At 41.0% G+C, this 22,002-nt stretch overlaps 2 protein-coding genes across 4 annotated transcripts; one reads left to right on the forward strand and one right to left on the reverse strand.

Annotated features, from left to right (window-relative positions):
• Nucleotides 1-751: 751 nt before the first annotated feature.
• LOC123404574 (wall-associated receptor kinase 2-like) lies at nucleotides 752-20,311 on the reverse strand. Its single transcript, XM_045098509.1, has 5 exons — nucleotides 19,184-20,311; nucleotides 18,896-19,051; nucleotides 8,234-9,136; nucleotides 7,971-7,994; nucleotides 752-2,110 (listed from the first exon to the last, which is right to left on the reverse strand). Exons 1-5 carry the CDS (start codon nucleotides 20,175-20,177, stop codon nucleotides 939-941), a joined length of 3,249 nt encoding a protein of 1,082 aa, XP_044954444.1. The 5' UTR covers nucleotides 20,178-20,311; the 3' UTR covers nucleotides 752-938.
• Nucleotides 12,281-18,889, forward strand: LOC123404575 (homeobox protein BEL1 homolog). 3 transcript variants are annotated; one of them, XM_045098511.1, is made up of 3 exons: nucleotides 12,281-14,303; nucleotides 14,519-14,579; nucleotides 14,673-18,889. In XM_045098511.1, exons 1-3 carry the CDS (start codon nucleotides 13,903-13,905, stop codon nucleotides 14,760-14,762), a joined length of 552 nt encoding a protein of 183 aa, XP_044954446.1. In that variant the 5' UTR covers nucleotides 12,281-13,902; the 3' UTR covers nucleotides 14,763-18,889. The 3 variants fall into 3 exon arrangements, with proteins under 3 accessions (XP_044954446.1, XP_044954448.1, XP_044954447.1); XM_045098513.1 differs by having other exon boundaries at nucleotides 14,509-14,579; nucleotides 14,673-14,711; XM_045098512.1 differs by lacking the exon at nucleotides 14,673-18,889 and having other exon boundaries at nucleotides 14,509-14,663.
• Nucleotides 20,312-22,002: the final 1,691 nt, after the last annotated feature.

The raw sequence follows: 22,002 nt of genomic DNA on the forward strand, positions 1-22,002 counted from the left end.
TTATTCTGGTTTATATTATTACTTGACATGATCGATTAATTAGGATGCATGCATATGATGAGTATATATATTATGATGCTTCTCTGTTTTATTTTATGTGTATCATATGATAACTTGGTATATGATTAAGTTGATGATGAGTTGTTAGATGATCGATTAGAATACTATTGCCATTCGACGGAAATGATATGAAATGATATAGTGTAAAAAAGATGCATATATGTGCATGTAACTCGTGTCTACATTTTGTAAATATGTTAGACAAAGCACGACGGATGAGATGGTGTAATATATTCGTGACGATGTGCAATATATATGTAACAGATAAATAGGAAAATAAGGGGCAGCAAAATAGCCCATCCAATTTAGTGCAAAACCCTAAACCCAAAATTTACTAAAAAAACAGCGATGAAATAGCCCCGGTTCGTAATACGAACCGGGACTAATACCCCCCTCGCTCCCAGCCCCGCCATGTGGAAGGCCATTAGCCCCGGTTCGGGCCGAACCGGGGCTAGCATTAGTCTCGGTTGATTAGTCCCGGTTCGAGAACCGGGACTAATGTCCCAACCGAACAGGGGCTAAATGCCTTTTTTCTACTAGTGTTATGATTCAAATAGTTTTTTAGGTAATGAAGTGGGGCTTTACTTGGAACTCACCCCATCAAGACACGGATCACACAAATTAGATATGTTTGAGTTAGATCTAGTATGGTTCAGTACCAAAAGGAAAATAGAGGTTTAGCTACAGGAAGTAGAAAACAGCCACCATGAGAGCAATGCAAGAGATCGTGAGGTTACACTGGATATGAAAAGTAATAAAAAGCTAAGGATCAAAGGTGCCATTAGAGAAAAAGGTCTTGAAACGCTTTTTTCACTAAGGTAGCAGATTGCACATAAATCTTGTAAAGTTAAGTGTGTTCAACTCATGTAATCTCAGAACTACCGTGGATATCTTGCAGACAACATGTACTCTTCTTCCATGCTATACTGCCTGCTAGTCAATCCCGGTCCGCATGCTAATGGAGAATTTGCTACAATACCACCATTTGCCTCAAATTCCACGGGTGATCGCACAGCTTCCAGTCTCAGCTCTACTTGTCTCATGGTTGGTCGTTCCTCCCCTCTTAACTTGACACATGCTACTGCAATTGCAGTGATTTCATCAATTCTGTTGCCACCCTCACTCATAACTTGTGGATCAAGTATCTCGGACAAATTGCCTTCCACAAATAAGGTAGCAAAATGTGCCACAAGACCATTGCCTTCGGAAGCCATATAGGTAAATGGCTTCTTTCTAGTCATTAGCTCTATAAGCATAACACCAAAGCTATAAACATCACTTTTCTCTGTGAGGCGCCATGTGTGCATGTACATTGGGTCCAGATATCCTAGTGTACCTTGCACATTTGTTGTTAAACCTGATTTGTCCAATGGAATGTACCTTGAAGCTCCAAAATCTGCTACCTTTGCTGTTAGAGTATCATCCAGAAGTATGTTAGCAGGCTTGACATCTCTATGGATGATAGGTACTAAAGCTGTTGAGTGAAGATGGGCAAGAGATTTTGCAGTTTCTGTTGCTATCCGTAGCCTATCATCCCATGACAATGATATTGGTCCTTCGACGTGAAGATGATCATAAAGAGTTCCATTGGATATAAACTCATAGACTAATAATGGCACTTTTGTTTCAAGGCAACAACCATATAGTTTTACTACATTTCTATGATTGATTTGTGATAGGATAGCAACCTCATTAATGAACTCATCAATCTCCCTTTGCACCACCATCTTTGTTTTTTTGATGGCTACAACTTGGAGGTCCGATAGAATCCCTTTATAGACGGTACCATGCCCACCACCACCAAGCTCACGAGATTTATCAAAATTATTTGTTGCTTTCTCTAGCTCTTCCAAGCTTATGATCATTCTTTCTGCAATATCAGCTCTTTGAGATACCAATTGTTGCAACAATTGCCCACGGTTTTGCTCGAAATACTTCCCTTTCAACATTTGTGCTCTTTGATGCTTCAGTATGTAGGAAATAAAGTATGTAATGAGGACCAAAAGTATGAGGCCGGCCCCACTGGAAACTCCAATAATGATGTTTAAACCTGAAAAAAATACTCATTACCATTTTTTTTCCATAGTATTATAAATACCATGCATAAATATGTGAAAACGTGTTTTAATAGTGTATGGTTTTAATAGGTATTGAATACTTGCTGACCCGCGCATTTGCATTGCTAGAATTTATTATATATTTTATATTGTTTCTTTTTCTTACTTCATAACCATAGTTATTTAGCATAATTTGTTGCTACATTATCATTGATATACTATTAAATACTGATTGAGAGTATGTTTTGGAGGAATATTGTTGGTAAGACCTTTGGGTTTGATAGCAGCAAATGGATCGCCATGCAAAAGAATAGACATATGTACTAATCTCCCCTGATTTTCCTCTTCAACTCTTTAACCTATTGATCTTTCCATCCACATATTTCTCCGAGTAACATTCTACCAGGAATCAAACAAAAACATTGAGGGGCCGTACCTATACCTCTTGCACTCATCGTCAACCCGCATCATCACTAACTAGATCGTAATCGTGTTTTATTGATCAATGATGTATCTTGACTCCAGGTGATTCGACCCATGATGGTGTACGACTAATTATCAGCTTTAAAATGATATAGCGTGATCTCACATTCTCACTCATTATAGCCATTGTGCCTAGTCTAGTGTTATATTAAATCAATATGGAAAATGTACGAAAACAAATCTGCTCGTAACTTAAAAAAAACTGTTTTGTCCACCTAATCACTGCACCTAATAGTAGTCGCATTGAGCCTTCCTGTTGTTTGGCATTGCTAATGCTAGACGATTCCCCGCGTGTTGCTGCGGGAACCATGTTAATTTTATTTATGATTAAGTAATATAAGACTTAAATTAATGCAAAAAATATAAGTGTCTTACATGACTTAATTTTCTAGAAAAAAGTCATGCAAGAGGTGGTATTGCATGAACAGATTAATGGAAAAAGAAACTTATGACTCTACGCATGGCTTGGTGATGTGAGATTGTTGCATCAAGACAAAAAATTAGGTAGTGGGCCGTTGCTATTTAAGAATAGAAGATTGTGCAAATCTTTCATCGGTGATTTTGTATGCATGTTAATGTATGTGAAACTTCTAATATTCATGTGCTTGTGTGGTAAGGATCTTATGCTTACTTAATTGTCTACATGATGGTTTACTCGAGGTGCTTCGACCCACAATCTATAGGTTATGGGATTGTTTTATTAATGGTCGGCTACTTCTGACACTTTTATGCAAAAATGTTCTCGTGGGATGTGTAAGATTACAATATTTGCAATTTTGTTTAGAAAAAGTATCTTCCCTGGCATATAAATAAAGCATATTACTTGTAATAAGTGCTGTTATTAAATCGATAGTGAGAAAAGTTCCTATGTGAGCAAATGTGATCATTTTTCTTACATATTTAGTTGATCATTTGTATTTTGTAATTTATATGTTTGTTGAATGCATACTGATCAAGTATGAAAAGAAAAATATTATCTTAGATTATAACCATTTGTTCAATACATACTATGTTTGTATACAAACAAAATGCTGAATTTCTTTTATTTTGATTTTCAGATGTAAAATGTAGGTGTACTAATTTTATTCCTATTCCCACACATGATTGCAGGTTAGTAAATTTGATTTAGAACTTTACCTAAGTAGTTCTATATGCACTGGCGGAGCACCCCCAGTGGGCAAGGTGTGACGCTTTGCCATACCTTTGATTAGGTGGAAAATTTATTTTATACTTAGACATAAAATGCTATTGGCTGTGGACTCTCTTGCTTGGGAAAGTTGCTACTCGCTAGAAAGGTCGTTTGTTAGATGAATGAGCAATGTAGGCTCACGACCACTCACTGCCCACAAAACAAACTATCGCCCAAGGCTCAGTAACTCACGAAGCTAGTTAGGTCCTGTTTGAAATTACTCAGATTATATAATCCAGTTTCTATAATCTATTCTATCTCTAAACATGACAGATTATGTTATAGATTATAAAATCTAGATTGACAGATTATTAAAAACTCACAATCTACTCTTCCCCAGCTAAAATCAGATTATGGATTACTAATGACCAATTATCCTTGTAAAGTTGGAGACAATTACATTTCTATCACCGTCGCCCTCCTCTTTTTTTAAAAAAAACAGAGGGCAGTCTGGTCATTATGCAATATAAAAAACTGGATTACAGTTTATATAATCTGGGCTTCAAACATGCCCGCCTAGATTATTTTTATAAAACAAATTATATAATCTATCTTCATAATCCAGATTATCATAATCTATTATGGTTCCAAACAGGACCTTGGCCAAGCGAAAAATAAATACTTGTAATTAGAAAAAACTAGTCTAGTTCTTTTCAATTATAAGTATTTAGGTGCAGAGGGAGTAGAAGTCATACGCACTAAAAACCCTAGCTAGCACGACGATTGCTTGGTAGGACGAGGTGGACAACGGGGTGGCTGACGCCGGCCGTGGACTCTGCGCCGACCAATTGCGAAGGGAGGCTGGGCGCTGCCATGCATGCTGCACCAAGGCACTGAGACTATGAGCAACTTCGAAGCATCAAGCTGCTGAGACTATGAGCAACTTCAAAGCATCGATCCATTTCGTCCACGTTCGTTTGGATTAATACGGATAAAAAGTTGATCCAACGCGCGTCCGCTGGACGACCCATTCAGACTCAAAACACAAAGCGGATGCCCCTCCCCCCCGCGCGCGCTAATTGGTGCCACGTTAGGCACTTTAGAGTTCGCTCCACTTAAAAACAAATCGTCCTCTGCCCTTGTCTATATGTGTGTACGCATGTTCATAGACTTTGTTCCTTGCCTATACGTCCTCGCTTATGATTAATTTTACTATTATTCATATCCGGTTTTCCTAGCTGGAAAAGAAGCATGTTAATGTAGTCCAATCCATGCAAAAGCATACTCTGATTTAAAATTAACTTGATGGCATCAACACCTTCTTTATTAGACTGGTCACGTAATTTTCTTTTAGTTCGGTTTCACAACTTGTATGAGGTGTTGACACATGTCCTTTTGCTGTTGTATTCAATTAGTACGCTACTTTCAGTATTTAGCTAATAATCAAATATCCGTTACTTTTTTTTTTCATAATGCCCATACCATATCATTTAAGTTTGTTTGGATGTGTATTTATTCCATTAACTTTTGAAAAGATTTTCCTCGGTAACTAAACCTTAAGATCAGTTACTTGTACCAAGAACTTTTTCTCTTCTGATCATTAATCACTTGCAGTTGTATACCATAAGGCTACTTCTAATGCATTGGTGCTAAGAGGAGTTGCTAAGCACATTTAAAAGTTTCGCAACAAAAGTCTCCAATGCATAGGTGCTTCACTTGTTGTAGCTAAGCATACTCTATTTAATGATTTAGCTACTAAAGTCCTTCATGCATTGGTGAGCTTTTTTTTATTTAAGTATTTTACCTAGGTTCACGCGTTTGGCACCGTTTCTTCCTGGGGTCATCAGATCCATCTCTCTCCTCTTAAATACCATGTCACATCAGATTTTTTGTCTACGTGGCAGCCTTAGCACCTGTACAAGGTGGAGCATTTGGAGGGGCCTAAGTGCGCTAGTTTTAGTACTAAACTAATAATCAGATGCATCTTTAGAGATTTTTTTAAACGAATGTACCTACCATATTATTAGTCGTGTTAACGTTGTGCTTATTTGCTTGAATAAATTATTCAGAAATTTGCATCAATAGTTAAATCTAAAGATCAATTACTTGTATGTAAACTTTTCTCTTTGGAAAAGTAAATGCGTTGTGCTTGATGTATACGATTAGTGTGCTAGTTTAGTGTTAAAATTATATTTAAATAGACCATAAGTAGAAAGAATTTTTTCTAAATGCACCTACCATATCGTTTAACTTTGTATTCATGTGCCTTATTTACTCCACTTAAATCTCTCTTCTATTCTTGCTTATGATTTTGTCCTTTTTACACATTTGCCTTGTTTTGCTGTAATTAATACTTTTAGCGGTTTATTATGCAATTTAGAAAATAAAATGCATTCTATTGCACAATGCAGCTATGCTACAGAAAACTTTGATGACACCCAAATTGATAGTGCAATTTTTGTTTTCTCTTTGTTGACAATAGATATATATAGCTCATATTTATTCTACTCGTGCTTGCATGCTTATCTCGTCTATAATTTATTTTCCTCTCCTGCAATAAAAATAAACATGGCCGTGCATCCTTCCATAGCAATGGGAGATATGGACTATGAGTCGACCGACAATTTCATTGTTGTGCATGTATGTGTAGTCCTTGCTGAATTTCAATTACAACACTTAAATTTGCACAACTTTTTAATGCTTTGTTACATTAAATCTAGACTGTTATAATCAATATCCACCATGTGATCGACAACTTTTTTTGGCTACATGGGCATCATATTGGCCTGTTTAATTGCCTCTTGTTTCAATAACTAGATGATGACCTGCGTGTTGCTGTGGGAAACATGATAAACAAATGCATAAATATGTGCTAAAAAACTAAAAATATTACATATTTTTTTATGATTGCTCTCGGTCTATATTTTAAAAACAATAAATCATATGAAGCATTTGAGAAAATGATGTATAAAAATAGAAACTATTGGATTGAAGTAAAGTGGGTGCCATTTAGAAAAAAAAGTGTAATATGATCTACACATACTTTCTCTAATAATCGTCCAATCTATATACCGTTTATACCCACACAAAATTTAGTGAAACAATGGGTAGGTTAGTGCACAAATTGTAACTTACGACCACATAAATGACTTGATGATGTGGCATGATTACATGAAGAGGAAAAACATAAGTACTATGGCCACAAGCATGACGCGATGATGTGACATAGTTGCATGAGTAGGCAAAATAGGTAGTGGGTTGCAACTACTTTAGAATAGAAGATAAACTAATGGATAAATATATATACTAACAGAAACTTGTGGTCAAGGATGTGTATATTGAAAACCAGATTCAAAATTGCTTATGGTTTGCTCAATTAAAGTAATGGCTCGATGTTTTTTCTCCAGAAATTGGCAACATATTTTTCATTTGACCCGTCTAGTTTTGATTCTCCCTCGCCTTCGAATTGCTGAAATTTTAGATATTGAGAGAGTCTCCAATGTGTATCTTTTATCACTGATGTTGGTACAAAATTATAAATTTTATAGTGATATTTTTTATGAAAATCAGATAATATTATTCTCAGGTTGTAAACAATATTTTAATACATTAGCAATCAAAGTTGAAATTTCTTTATGCATGCTTTCTAGGAAGTTATATTGTGTTCACCAATGGAGCTAATAGATTGGGATTGCTAAATCTCAGTCGATTAAGACTTAACCAAGTCTCACTCGATGCTATATTTGTGGGATCTTATGTGGAGATCCGTGTAAAATTTTCCTTTTTGTTTTTCCTTTTTCTTTCTTACATATTATGTCACTTGATTTAGACTTGGTTAAGTCTCAGTCGACCGAGACCCGGCCACACGCATAATAGATAGCTATTAGAAAATATCTTTCTAAAATAATTTTTTATAAATCTAACAGTAAAATATGACTCAGCTAAAAAAATGATATTTAACTTATCAAAATGAATACTTTTCATATTAATAGTCTAAGAAAATGTTAAACATATCTTTTCTTAACACTATATATACCTGACAGAGGTAGTTGTAGTACATACATAAGTAGTACACTCAGTCTACACTACTTCACCAGGAAACTTTAAATGGACGAAACATTGGGCGCATATGAATAAATGAAGAACGATCGAAACTGAGTAGATAACTAGAGGATACCAGATTGACTGCTGAATTAGTTTAGCTGTGTACGAAAAGCAAACTTGCAGCATTTGTTGCTCACCTTTGATGGGTTTTTTAATGCCACCTGGAGACAAGAAAAGAAAGGTGTAATTCAGTACTTTCTCTGTTCCTAAATATAAGACTTTATATATAGAGATTCTACTATTAACTATATACAGAGCAAAATGAATGAATCTACATTCTAAAGTATGTCTATATACATTTGTATATAGTCTGTAGTGGAATCTCTAAAAAGACTTGTACAACAGTAGTAGTGGTGGTATACTCTTTTTTTTTGGGATGGACTGGTTGCATGGAACACACCTTTGCATCCGTCGTGCATGTAGGGGTTGCCATGGTAGCCGTGGTTGCACTGACACGAATAGCCTCTGGTCCCGCCTTGGCAGTGACTTTGCTCGCTCTTACAGAGGTCACGAGCTGCCTGATCCCTGTCGCAGTCCGGATGCGAGGATGATGATGAGCCACCATGCAAGAGCAAGACCTCCCACCGGAGAAGAAGGGGAACCTCAATTTCTTCTGTCAACGTCTGGCCATGCTCACGCATCAGTTTGCTAGTGATCCCCGGCTGGTCGAACCAGCCCTCCTTTGCAATGAACACGAATCCAGGCAACGGCATAAAGTACTGGGGTTTGGTGGTGTCGACCCAACTGAAGCGCAGTTCCTTTGGCATTCCATCAATGGATTCAGAGATGCGCGCTTGACAGCATCCCATGCCGTAGCAGTACTTGCCACCGCCGCTTCCACCATGGATGCCACCTGTTGGCCACCCCACTGTGCCTATGCGGCGGCTGGTGGTGGTGGTGTCGTTGTGCGAGCAGAACGAGGCGCATCCGCTGATGATGGCCGGGTTGCCATGCCCTAGTAGTGTCGCCTGCACGTTGCATCCTGTCAGGATGAGCTCGTTGCCGGTAGACAGCGAGTAGGGCGCCTCCTTGTCAAAAAAGGTAGGAAATCCGCCCAGTATTTTTGGGACCCCATGAGCTTTGAACATAGCGTTGAGCATAAGGTCAGTGGTATGGATGACGTGCACCGTGGTGTCGACAAGGGAGATATTGATGACTCGGAACCGGCCGCTGCCGAGGAGCAGCTGTGGAGGGTGATGGGTGGTGTCGCAAGCTAGGCCGAAGCCTGGCGAGTAACACTTGGACGGGCCAAAACCGAAAGGATACGGCACCTTCACATCCCCGCACGACGTCATGCAGCTATCTGTTTAGAACACAAATATTGAGACAAAAGTAAAAAAGCAGTACAGTATGTTTTTGGTCCCTCAAGTTTATTGAAAGTATACACTTGACCCCTCAAAAGAATTTAAAAGACATTTGATCCTTCAAGTCTCAAAACCGGGTAAGTTTTGTCTAATCGGGTTTTATCTCTCCTACTCCGCCATTGCGCGCGGGGCGAAGGACTGGTCGAGCACTAAGGACAGCGTGTACGAGCGGTTGCACAGGCCGGCGGCCAGAGCAGTACAACATTGTTGGGGCTGTTGCGGCGGCTGGTCGGGGAAGGGAGGGAGCAGACGGTGGAAATGCTGGACGGGACGATGGCACAGGAGGATGTTGGATAATTATTAGTTAGTCCGTTCATCGCATGCTTGTATCTTTTTCGATATCTTTACATATTTTAGGAGATTAAAATGCTGCTTAGAATTAAAATATCCATGTGGTTCCTATACAAGGAAGTTGTATTAATTAAGGTTAATTTGATAAAGAAAAGATCGGCAGGCAGTTTTAGATATTGCTATTGTGATCAAATTGCATTAGTAGAAAAAAGGGCTTCCGTCCCAGCTCAATTTACACATTAGTCCCGGTTCCATTACGAACCGGGACTAATGTTAGCATTAGTCCCGGTTCGAACGGCAAGGGCGCCGGTCGGTCATTAGTCCCGGTTCAAAAGGGACCTTTAGTCCCGGTTCGTGTCTCGAACCGGAACTAAAGGGTTTGGAGGCTTTAGTCCTGGTTCGTGTCTTGAACCGGGACTAAAGGGTAGACCTTTAGTCCCGGTTCGAGACACGAACCGGGACTAAAGGGGTTTTGTATTTTTATTTTTTCCTGTTTTTAAATTTTATTTCTGTTTGTAGTTTCTGTTTTAAATTGCTTATATCTTTTAGGATATTTAATTTTTTTTGAGTGATTCTTTTTGCATTAGATTAAAATTTTGTCTAGTTTCTGTTTGTGCAATTAGTTTTTAAATTTGAATTTGTTCAAATTTACTTCAAACCCAAATTGTGAATAACTTGAGTTTACAAATAGTTTTTAATTTAATTATTTTTTCTCCTAGTCATCTGTTAGATTGTTATCACAGTAAGATTTATTTGGTTATTTTTAGAATAATTTAAATTTGGATTTTAATTAAAACAATATTGTTTTGCTTATATAGTTGTTTTAGTCATTTAATTGTTGTTTTTTATTATTTTTAGTTAGTATTTTCTGTAGATTTGAACATGTTATAGTATGGTGCATATTGAATGCATAAAAAGTCTGGAATTAAAATCATTTTAATAAAATGCCTTTGTAGCAGATGGGTTTCGTGTGAAACCTTGATACTTCGAAGGATGATCCAGTTTGTACACGAAGTGCATCCAGTTTTTATAGTAACTCTCTCAACTTCTTAGCACATGCCATGTGGGTGAAACTATGATATCATGCCTACTTTCAACCTTTTCAGAGTTCATTTGTAGTGCTTTTCAATTTCAGGGTCAATTAACTCAAAAAAGTAAGTAAATGCATGAAAAATACCAAATGAAGTCAGAAAATATTAAAAATTTATGATGTGGCTTTAAATGGTGTATTTTAAACACACAAAAAGTATGGAGTTCAAATATGTTCAAAAAAATGAAATCCCTTTGCAATAGATGAGTTTTCGTTCGAAACCCTGATACTTCGAAAGAGATTGTTCATTTTGTACACGAAGTGCATCCAGTTTTTGACGTAACCCTCTCAACTTTTTAGCACATGCTATGTGGGAGAAATGATGATACGATGCCAAGTTTCAACCTATTCAGAGTTCATTTGTCGGGCTTTTCAATTTCAATGTCATTTAGGTCAAAAAATCATTAAATGCATGAAAAATAGCAAATGAAGTTATAAAGGGTCGAAATTTAGGATGTGGTTTTGAATGGTTTATATTGAATGCACAAAATGCATAAAATGTCTGAAGTTGAAATAAGTAAAAAAATAAAATATCTTTCTCGCAGATGGGTTTTCGTCCGAAACCGTGATACTTCGAAGGAGATGGTCTAGTTGTGATTCTAGCAGGGACGGTGCTAGCAAATGTAGTCGACGGGTATGATTGGCCTCTTGGTTAAAGGGGGACTCTGAAAATTTTAAACTCTACCCTCCCTGGACCGTCTTTTTTAGTTTTGTAGAAAATAAACAAAAATGCTAAAATCTTCAAAAAAATAAAATCCCTTCAAAAAAATAAAATCCTTTGAGATGTAGTTAGGTTTTAGTGCCTAGTTGGTATACAAATTTTGAGATATGAATTTTGACCGTTTTTTTCAAAAAGGGGGAAAATGTAAAACGGCCATAACTTTTGCATACGACGTCAAAAAAAAGTTTAATATATCAAAAAAAACTAGAGAAAATTGGGAATCGATTTCACGAGGGCTTGCTCGGTGAAGTTTTCTCAGATGCTCAAAATTCCAAATGTAAAACAAGTTATGGCAAAAAGAAGTTTTTTCTACAAAAATAAGAAAAAAATAATTTTATTTAAAATCTTTAGGTTGTTTTCATTGAAATTCACTATTATTATTATTTATTTTGTTTATTTTAATAATTGTTTGAATTCAAAAAATTAAATCATGTGACATGACATCAAACCCTAGGTTGTTTAGGATTGATAGCTTACTATTGTGAGTAGAACAACAAGTGCAGACTTGGCAACTAGGGGCGATAGAACCAGGAAGTTAAGCGTGCTCGGGCTGAAGCAGTGAAAGGATTGATGACCGGCCGAAAAGTTAGACGATTTGAAATGAGTAATCTACGCTAGAGCAGTGAGGATGGGTGATTAGAGATTAAATTGTCAAATAAATCAAAGAGTTAAAAATTGAAATAAAACATAAAAACAAATCAAAGAATATTCAAAAATAAAATTTGAAAAATAAATAAATAAGGTACCTTTTTGGGTCAAACAAACAAAATAAACAGACGGATCCTTTAGTCCCGGTCCGTGTTAAGACTCGTGACTAAAGGGCCTGCCCCTGAGGGCGCTCCGAGGCGCCCACGTGGAGCACCTTTGGTCACGGCTTGGAACAGGGCCGGGACTAAAGGTTAGGCCTTTAGTCCCGCCTCTTTGGTCCCGGTTGGTGAACCGGGACTAAAGCCCCTTACGGGCCGGGACTATAGGCCCTGTCCCACTAGTGTTGAAGCAATAAGACACCTCTTTCTCGATTGCCCACTAGCAAAATTATTATGGGCACAGTCCATATTGTCTTCAACATCAATCCACCAACAAGCATTAATGCGTTATTTGAGACGTGACTAAGTGGATTTGATAGAACTATAACAAATCCCATGCGGATTGGAATATGTGTTTTATTTTGGGTCATATGAAACACTAGAAATTATATGATTTTTAATGGCAAGATCGTCACCAATTTTTTGCAGGTCATCTACAGTGCCACGACTTGGATCCGCACGTGATCATTATTCATTCATGCGGAGTACAGAGAGCTTATGGTTATTGGGTGCAATCGATGGAAGACAGTCACACGGCTATCTTCAGCCAATTTGGATGACGGGCTAATAACAGGCTAGGTGTATGGATACCGTAGCTTGATTTTGGTCTCCTCGTATGTGGCAGTTGTTATTTCATGTATTTGCTTTTGGTTTGCTCAGAATATGAGCTTTTCGGGGATCTAAGTCTTTGCTTTCATACTTGTTTAATAATATGACTGCATGCATCAATTAATAGGAGTTTCGTTCCTCTTTTTCCCAAAAAAATACCGCATGCCCTATATTTTTTGTTTTTTTTGTTCGTTCTTTTTATGTTGACACTCGATGATGCCATGACATGTTATGTGCGCGCCATGCAAGTGAGCACCGACAGCAGCAGGGCAGGCATGTTTGATGCCATGCTGCTTGTTTCAGTAACATCTCCGGATCTGTGGGATGTCACTATACCTAGTCATGGAAAACCTGGCCCGGTCTGACCCAGCACGAAATTTCCGGATCAAGGCAGGCCTGGGCTTGCCCTATGCACCGGGCCCGGGCCTGAGAATCAAGCTCGAAGGCCGGGCCGGACAGGGCACGAGCCTACAGAAACCCAAATTTACGCCTATGTCGGGCCGGGCCTGTCGGGCTTCTTCGAACTTGGGTCGGGTTTGGGCCCAGAAAGTAAGGCCGACGGTCGAGACGTATAGGGTCTAGGCCTGAGTTTCGTACCGTGGTTTTTTTAGGTCCGATCCGAGTTTTGGCTAGATATAGATGTCACAGGCATGAACGGCCATGACTAGCTACCTGCTCCTGTCCCTCTCTTTTCCATACCGTTGAGACCTGCCAGAAACGACAAAATGGACAAATTTGACCTCTTTGTTGAATGAATTCACAGACTGAACCTAGGCCAATTTTTTTTAACCGAGCTGACCCTTTTATGTGGCGCCGGACGCGTAGGCGCCACACTACACTGTGTGACGTCTAAGCCGTCGGCGCCACACAAAAGGGCCCCGCTGGTGCTGCAGGGCCCACCCCCGGCTGTGTGACACCTAAGCCTCGGACGTTGCACGTGCTGCAGTGTGACGCCGAGCGCTTAGGCGCCACACATGCAAGGAGCGGACAGACTGCGGATCTGCTCGCGTCTTGTTTGCATGTGAGCCTAGCCCGCCTGTCACTGAAACAGAGGGGCCCGCCCACCCATCCTTCTTTCTCTTCTCCTTTTCGTTGCGGGCGAGGGCAGGTGAACAAGCGGACGCGCGCCACACGCGGATCTTGCCGTCCTGGTGGCCGGTGTAAATCCTCCCGTCCCCGGCGACGACGATGGCCTTGACGAGCCCGCTGCCGCAGTGGAACCCCGCGAACTCGCGTGGAGTCCGTGCTGGTGTACAGCAGGTCCCCGGCCGCGGCGAGCGAGTACATGTGCCCGTCCTCCTTCAGGAACGACCCAAGAAGCCCCGTCTCGTCGGCCGCGCCGGCGCCGAGCCCCGGGAGGTTCACCCACGGCGACGCGACCGCCTGATCGTGGCGGTGGCGCAGAGGTCTGGGGATGCGTCGTCGCTGGCGGACAAGGAGCGGAGCTGGGAGTCGTCCTTCATCCAGAAGCACTGGGCACTGCAGCAGCTCTGGCGCGGCGACCAGCAGTCCTGGCGGCCCCAGCGCGGCCTGTCGGAGAAATCCGTCGCCGTGCTCAAAGCCTGGATGTTCGAGAACATCCTCCGCCCGTAAGTTTCAACGAAAGAAACTTGTGCTTTGTAGTATTCCGATTACTGATCTATAATTACAATGATTCCGAGTCTGAACTCTGAATGAGTTCGGGGCTTCTTACACTGAACTTGCTAGGTGTTGAGCATTTTTGTGACTGAACATCAGTAAACCTTTTTTTCTACATGATATTCTGAGGAGTTGACGAGACGACCAATCTGATAGCTCATGCCAGGTACCCCAAGGACCACGAGAAGGACATGCCGGCGGCGAGGAGCGGGCTGAGCAGGAGCCAGGTACGATTCTCATGCTTTTTGGCACGCGAGCAGATCCACAGTCTGTCCGCTCCCTTGCATGTGTGACCCTAAGCGCTTGACGTCACACTGCAGCATGTGCAACGTCCGAGGTTTAGACTTCACACGGTCGGAGGTGAGCCCTGCAGCGTCAACGTGCCCTTTTGTGTGACGCCGACGGCTTAGACGTCACACAGTGTAGTGTGATGCCTACGCGTCGGGCGTCACACAAAAAGGTCAGCTCAGTGGTTTTTTTTATCTAGGTTCAGTCTGTGAATTCATTCATCAAAGAGGTCAAATTTGTCCATTTTGCCGCCAGAAACAATTGATTGTCTCCCATGCTCTGCCAGAGGAGTGGTAGAACCGTAGAAGGAGGAGGCTGTGCAGGTGCTGTGGGTGACGCTGCTGTGCACGAGCCGCATACCAGCAATTCCGCCATTGAGACGGTCCATGGTAAGTGCTGCGGGAACGTCGTGAGTGTGGACATGTGCCCGTACATGGCTCCGTCAGCGTGGTCCGACTTCCCATGTACGCACGACAGCAGTGAAGCAGAGGCGAGCAGCAGATGCAGCAGCATGAGCGGTTGCACGGCGAAGTCCTATGTTGTAGTTGGTGCGTTGCAAGAATGCACACAAGGAGAGAGAGAGAGCACGAAAAAGGAGGGAGAAAACCAGTGACATGTCTGCAGTTTTAATCACATTTCTGGTTTTGGTTGAAATGTCTCTAGTTTCGAAACATAAAAGCAAGTTTTTGCTAAGTTGAATGAGAGAGAAGAGGAGAAAGAGAAGGAAAGCGGACTCTTCGTGAAGAGTCAGCTCTAGCACGTGCTTCTAGATGCTTTGTAAGAATGAAAGATGGACCATATATGATAAAGTAGTATTATTTATAGCTAACTATTATACAAGCTAGCTATAAGATTGACTATAAAATTGCTTATAGTCAGCAGTTGGCTATACTATTAACCATGCTCTAAGGGCACGAATCTAAGACAGAAACACATCGTGTGGTCTAGTTGGCTTAAATGGGCTGGCTGCATCTGTTTTTTTAGACCGGGCCTGGCAAATATAATGATGTTTAGTACTAAAAAGATAATTCATGATTTTTCAGGGTAGGCCCAAACCATGCGAAGCCTGGCCCTTAGATTCGCCACTGTCCAACGGTAATCCGTAATTTTTCTTCCGAAGGATGTATATCGAGTATACTTTGATAGCAAGCCAATGCCCTTTATATTGTGGGCATGTTTGCAACGATTTTTACCTGTTTTCTTTTTGCAAATTCACTCGGCAATTTTCTTCTCCTTAATTAACGAAAATGACAAATATTTTGCCTTGTTTAAAAAAAAACTATTGACAATGGTATTTGGAGGAAGGTATGCGTCCAAAGACAATAGACGAAATCAAATGGCATGCAAACATATTTCTAGTTTTATAGTTACATTGCTTTTAAACAAACTGGCCAATTCAAAATCCAATTTCACCATAGGTTTCCTCATATTTGGAACTAAATTCCACACAAACATGTTTCAATGAATATTTTTGGAAAACCACTTTCTACCACAAAAAAGCAAGTATCTTGTATGAACATGCTTTTTCTAACACATACTAGTAAGCTAAGAATAGTTTCTAAGCAAAAGTAGGCATCACAAGATTTTATTGTATATTTTAATATTCTCGTCACAAGACCTTCAGAATTAGCTCCGAAAATTAGATCTCACATGGACATAATATATGTTGAAAGGCAGGTGCTTACTGTGCACTTGTATTTATCTCACAAACCGGTAGGTTAACCGCTGGGCAAAGAGGATGCGACACACTTATGGACCCATAAGGCCCATAAGGCTGCCCCCACTTGGGCCAAGCCAAGTGGATATCCCGTGGAGCCTTCCAGAATTTTCTTGAAAGGTTCTGGAATATTTTGGAACCTTCCTAGATCTTCCGGTGGCTTTTTTGGTCCTTTGAGACTTTCTCAGTATTCAGGAACTTTTTTTATTTTCTCTCTGAAACTTGTTTGACCTTCGGGATTTTTTTTGGTGTGTTTGTCTCATGCTACTAATACTTTTAGTACTCCACAAATCAATACACCTTAAGTGTGTGACCCTACATGTTTGGTAATGTGCAGACATGATTTGGGACATTTTCCAGTCAATAATCAATAGCGTAATCCGGGCATCTATATTGACTCTTACACAAACACGAACAACTGAGCGAGTTTTTTTGTTCACATACACAATTTCCTTCGCTTCGTGATACATAACTAAACTAGAGGCTAGACTTTCGGTATCCATGTGAAGCAACAACTTGATCGCAATACACCAAGTTATCCTAGTTATCGGTTTTGCTCTTTTTCTTCTTTTCATATTGTGGTATCCATGTGGTCACATCATGATGTGTTTAGCCATACGATGATGGATACGGTAACACTGAGAGTGGCCGAAGAATATCTCTCAATTCTTGAAGGGACCAAATCTCAATCTTGAGCTATCATGTCCCTGGACATACATTACCGATTTACTCGAAAGTTGTTATTATAATCACCCTCTGACAAGTAACATTTGACAAACCCCAAAGCATACGACCCAACATGAAGTGTACTCCATACTCTCATGCAGTGGTGGTGCCAGGATTCAAAGTTTGTGATGTCACGTTAGCTTGTGTAGTCAATTTCGTGAAGTAGTTTGTTCAGCAGTATAATATACATGCCCATGGTGACTTGATTTACCAAATTCCTGTGCCGTTATATGACTACACAGCTAAAATATGGCTGCGCCACTGCTCTCATGGTCTAATGAATATGCATTAACACTTTACATGATTATGCTTATAACATTGTCATGACCTGTTCTCAAAGTATATCATTTAGTTGGGTCTGTTCAACACCATTGTTGTGTCAAGAATGGGCTCTCAGTTTTGTCGGCATCCTTGTTACTTTCGTAATGCACCATGATCCAAAAAAACAAGATCATCATGCAACACATGATCTAGTAGAGGCGAGGCTAGGGAATTACTTGGTGTTTAGTCCCCACTCATGGAATTGAGTTTCTCTCCGAATTTCATATTCAAGAACGAATGCAATTTTATAAACATTAATTATGGATATGAAATTAAATAATACTCTATTATTGCCTCTAGGGCATATTTCTAACATCCTGCTCACAAACCGGTTGGTTAACCGGTGGCTGACCGATTGTTATGAATTTTATGTAAAACGACTTTCAAGTATATAATAATTTGTACAGTTAAAAAAATGGTTTTATGCAATTTAAGACTTTTTTGCACTTATATTTTCGAAACACGAATTAGCATGACGAAGTGTAAGTTGTCTTGGATTTATTTCGTAATACTATGTTGCTTTGAAGAAACAAGTGTATGATGTTAACATGCTTTTCGTCGCCCAAATAATTTAAAACAAATGATTGACTTATATTTGTGGTACTGAAGCATGTTTGTGTATCAAACTTGCATTCATTGGAGAAAATACCACCACGTGCCCTCCAAATTGCAATGTTTTTTAATATGCATTTTGATGAATGTGACCGGATATTCATTTATGAGTCCGAGCTCATATGCTCCCTACGAATAGTAAAATAAGAAAAATACTAAAAGAATTCAAAGCGTTCTGATTTCTTTGCGTAGTAGATGTTTCAGTGCGTGAGGTCCTTGCCAAATTTCCAATCATCTCCACATCTGAGCAGTTTAGATTTTTTTTTAGTCAGACACAAACTTTGAATTTCATTTTTTTTTGCTGAGAGCTACTCAAATGTTCAAACGAGCTGAAATTTTGCATGAACCTCACGCACTGAAAAATCTTCCATAAAAACAGAATTTAATAGTATTTTTTATTTTACTATTTATGGTGGGTGTAGATGAGCTTGGGAGCCAAATCACCCCTCTCATATGTGAGCAACTATACACTTGAAACATGCCAGGAAATCAATTATTTTTACCACATACTTGCCTTCCGTAACTAAAATTTTATTTTTTGAAATATTTGTCAGAATATATCCATGCGTGATCTAGTTTTGAAGATCTCATCGTAAGAAATACAACGGTGATAATGAATACTTATTGTAATGCTCGATTTTGAGGCAATGCATTTTTAAATGTTCAGAGACAGTTTTGCATGTTGCTAACGTCATCTATTTTTAGCATTTTGTGGGTTTGCTGCTGATTTTGATCTGTAGGGTTGCGTATTAGTAAAGGAATATGAGTTGCAAATAGGTTTTTCATGCGCTCATAATTATCCTTGTTAATAATACAGCACACAGGCGCTCCCTAGCAGTACAAATAATTCATGCAAAATGAAGTTGCTTAGTAACTTACCTGAAACAGCGACAGTAGTGTTGACGCAGCCACCGGGTATGGAGTGGTTGCCAGTGGTTCCTGATGGGCACCGGCACGTGAAAGATCCTTCCGTGTTTCTGCATTCACCGTAGCAGCCAGTGTCTTCTTGTGGCCAGCGCTTGCACTCGTTGTAATCTTGTTCATGTACATATATTCAAGTATTTATTGCTTGATAATTCAGAAAAATCAAGACTATAGCACAAGTTTTAGCAATCAGGTATGTGCACCTACGTGTGTGCGTCGTGGAGCTAGCACATGTATACGTACCTTTGCATCCGTCGGTGAGGTAGGGATTGCCATCGTAACCGTCTTTACAGGTGCACGTATACCCTCCTCTTCTTATACCATTCAAACCCTCTATGACTTCGCTGTGGTTGCTCTTGCAGAGACTGGGGCCAACAACATCCCACTGCAGCCAAACAGGAACTGCCATTGTCTCGGTAGACGGGGGCCGACCTGCTTGTAGCAGTTCGTTTGAGATGGAGGCGTTGCCGAACCATCTACGGTCCGCGACAAACACTCGCACGGGGAATTGCTCCAAGTCTGCGCAGCTATGGTTCCAACAACCCAACCTTTTGATCTCTACATCGCATGCGGACGCCGTGTCGGTGCTACTGCTGTTGTATACTTTGCCGTTGTCGTCGTAGCTGCGTGTGACGATGTCCGCACGGCAGCAGCCTGTGCTACCGCCGGAGCATCGGTCGAACACACTGCCTTCATCGTGTGTTGTGCTTGTGTCGTCGCAGAGTGAGGTGCAGCTGGCCAGGATTACGCGGCCACTCTTCACCGTCGCTTGGACGTTGCAACCTGTGAGGATGAGCTCGCTATGGCTGTAAAACATGTATGGCCCGTCGTGCCTAAGGCTGCGGCTGAACGTGCCGTTGCCGTTGCCATTGGCATCGACGTCCATTTTCACGTCGCCATTGCGTTGGACCAGCATAATGGGGGACGAGACGTCTTGGATCTGGAGGACTTGAATAGTGCCGTCGGCGTCGAGCAGCAGCCGTGGCCCTGAGCCGGTATTGTTGTCGCAGGTGAGGTTGAAGCCCGGCAGGTAGCAGCTGGTGTCCTTGCCAATGCCGAACTGGTACGGCACCTCCACGTCCCCGCAGGACGTGACGCAGCCCGGCAACCCGATCGGCGGCGGCGGCGGCATCGGATCACCTGCTGCTGCTACTGATCCTCTGGTGAAAGTGAACACCGGCATTAGTATCAGTGCCGCTGCCGCTATAGCTACTGCGGAGATGGTTATTTGCGCCATTGCAATGGATGGATGGATGCATGGACGCTTGAACGATGGATCGAGCCCCCTATAAAAGCACTAGTCTGGCACTGGCTAGCTCAAGCGCGATGATGCCGGAGCCAGTTGTTGTGATCGTACGTACACGGATCCACCAGTTTCACGTGGAGAAGATGCATGCGACCACCAGCGATGCCTGCCAGAGTAGGTCAAGTCAATCGATTCCATGCATGATGACCGGCCGGAGTCGTCCTTGATTCCTCTGCACCTTGACGCCGAACTTCAAAGGACTGGCGTCTCCTTCAAACCCCTGTTCGATTCTGCCTTGCGAGGAGATGATAAGATGCAAGACATTTTTGGTCCAGCCAGAGAAAGACACGTCTATATATGAATGCCTCCACAATTTCCACCGACAGCCGGAAGTTCCATCAAAAAATGTTCACGGCTCGTCTCAGTCTTAACTGCTATCATTGTGTTTTTGGCCATCCTCCCATGTCACTTGCTTCCGATTTGGCCTAGGTTTTGGCTTTTAGACTGGCATGAGCTCGTGTCTTGGCCAGTCTGCCTGCACAAAAGCATTCACGTTCAGACGTGACAAACAAATGAAAAACCAAATGTTGTGTTTTGTACGCATGCAAATGAATTCGGGTTTAGCGTTTAGGGTTAATAAAACGCCCAATGAGTTTTCGCTTTGACTTTTTTTGGATTACAATACTGGCTTTATGCAAATCATGTGGATGCATGGATAGCATCGTGTGAACATGTCGAGCCTTACCAAACTATGCTCCAAAAGCTTCGCAAAACGGCCTACATACCTAAATGTTGGAGCAAGGGATTACTATCCAACTTGAAAGTTCAGCTACAAATGGCCCTGCACGTCATTCTTCATCTCGACATGACTCAAGATAGTCGTGTTCTCTCCCACAAGAATCGGATCTACGGGCTATGCTAAAAAGGAGAGTCGGGCCGATTTGCAATGGGTCAGGAAAAAAATATGCAAGAGTTAAGAGCATGAAAAAAGGGAAAAGTCACACCAAGTATTTCATCTAAGGGTCAATACGAGAAGAAGGAAGAACTTCATTCATAGACCCAAGGTTCGTTCAGGTTGCGTAACCCCTCACGACTAAAAAAGAAAAAGTTGCACATGATCATTTCTCCGCAATTCTTCATAACGGGCCAACACGGACTTGAGATTTAATTAGGAGGCTCTTCAATTCAATGAATGCGATATGTCCAGCCTCGGAGAAAACTTCATGAACGACGAGGTCCTAACGTCCATCTTCCATATCCCAGGTGACAAGGCTCCAGTCCCTGAAGGTTTGATGGGGGTTTTCTTTAAATCTTGTTGGGAAGTCATTAAGGAGGATACGATAAATGTGGTGAACCGCTTCTCAAATCTCTATACTGCAAATCGGTTTGGGTTGTACTTAGCTAACATAGTGTATGTGAATGCATGCCTCCACAATTTCCAGTGACAGCCGGAACTCCCGTCAAAAAATGTTAACGCGGGTCGACTCGGTCTTAACGGCTATCATTGTATTTTTGACCTTTCTCCCATGTTACTCACACACGATTTGTCCTTGGTTTTGGCTTTTAGACTTACATGAGCTCGTGACTTGGCTAGTCAACTTGCACAAAAGCATTCACGTTCAGACGTGAAAAACAGACCCGAACCAAATGTCATGTCGTGTTGTGCATGCATGCAAATGAGTTAGGGTTCAAGAGAAACACCCAAGAAGTTTCTGCTTTGATTTTTTTGGATTACAGCGCCTAGCTTTATGCATGTTGTGCAAGATGCATGGACATCCCCGTCCGAACATGTCTTGCCAAATTTTATTGCACAAGC

The sequence above is a fragment of the Hordeum vulgare genome, chromosome 6H (genome assembly GCF_904849725.1).
Source record: "Hordeum vulgare subsp. vulgare chromosome 6H, MorexV3_pseudomolecules_assembly, whole genome shotgun sequence".
NCBI lineage: Eukaryota > Viridiplantae > Streptophyta > Magnoliopsida > Poales > Poaceae > Hordeum > Hordeum vulgare.

Bases quoted from the DNA above. Each gene is read 5' to 3' on its own strand.
- LOC123404575 (XM_045098511.1), top strand. From the start codon at position 13,903: ATGGCCTTGACGAGCCCGCTGCCGCAGTGGAACCCCGCGAACTCGCGT. The intron at 14,304-14,518 runs GTAAGTTTCAAC...AGCTCATGCCAG, and splicing joins TTCGAGAACATCCTCCGCCC to GTACCCCAAGGACCACGAGA. The intron at 14,580-14,672 runs GTACGATTCTCA...GTCACACTGCAG, and splicing joins GCGGGCTGAGCAGGAGCCAG to CATGTGCAACGTCCGAGGTT.
- LOC123404574 (XM_045098509.1), bottom strand. From the start codon at position 20,177: ATGGCGCAAATAACCATCTCCGCAGTAGCTATAGCGGCAGCGGCACTG. The intron at 19,052-19,183 runs GTACGTATACAT...TACATGAACAAG, and splicing joins CCTCACCGACGGATGCAAAG to ATTACAACGAGTGCAAGCGC. The intron at 7,995-8,233 runs GTGTGTTCCATG...TCTTGTCTCCAG, and splicing joins CATGCACGACGGATGCAAAG to GTGGCATTAAAAAACCCATC.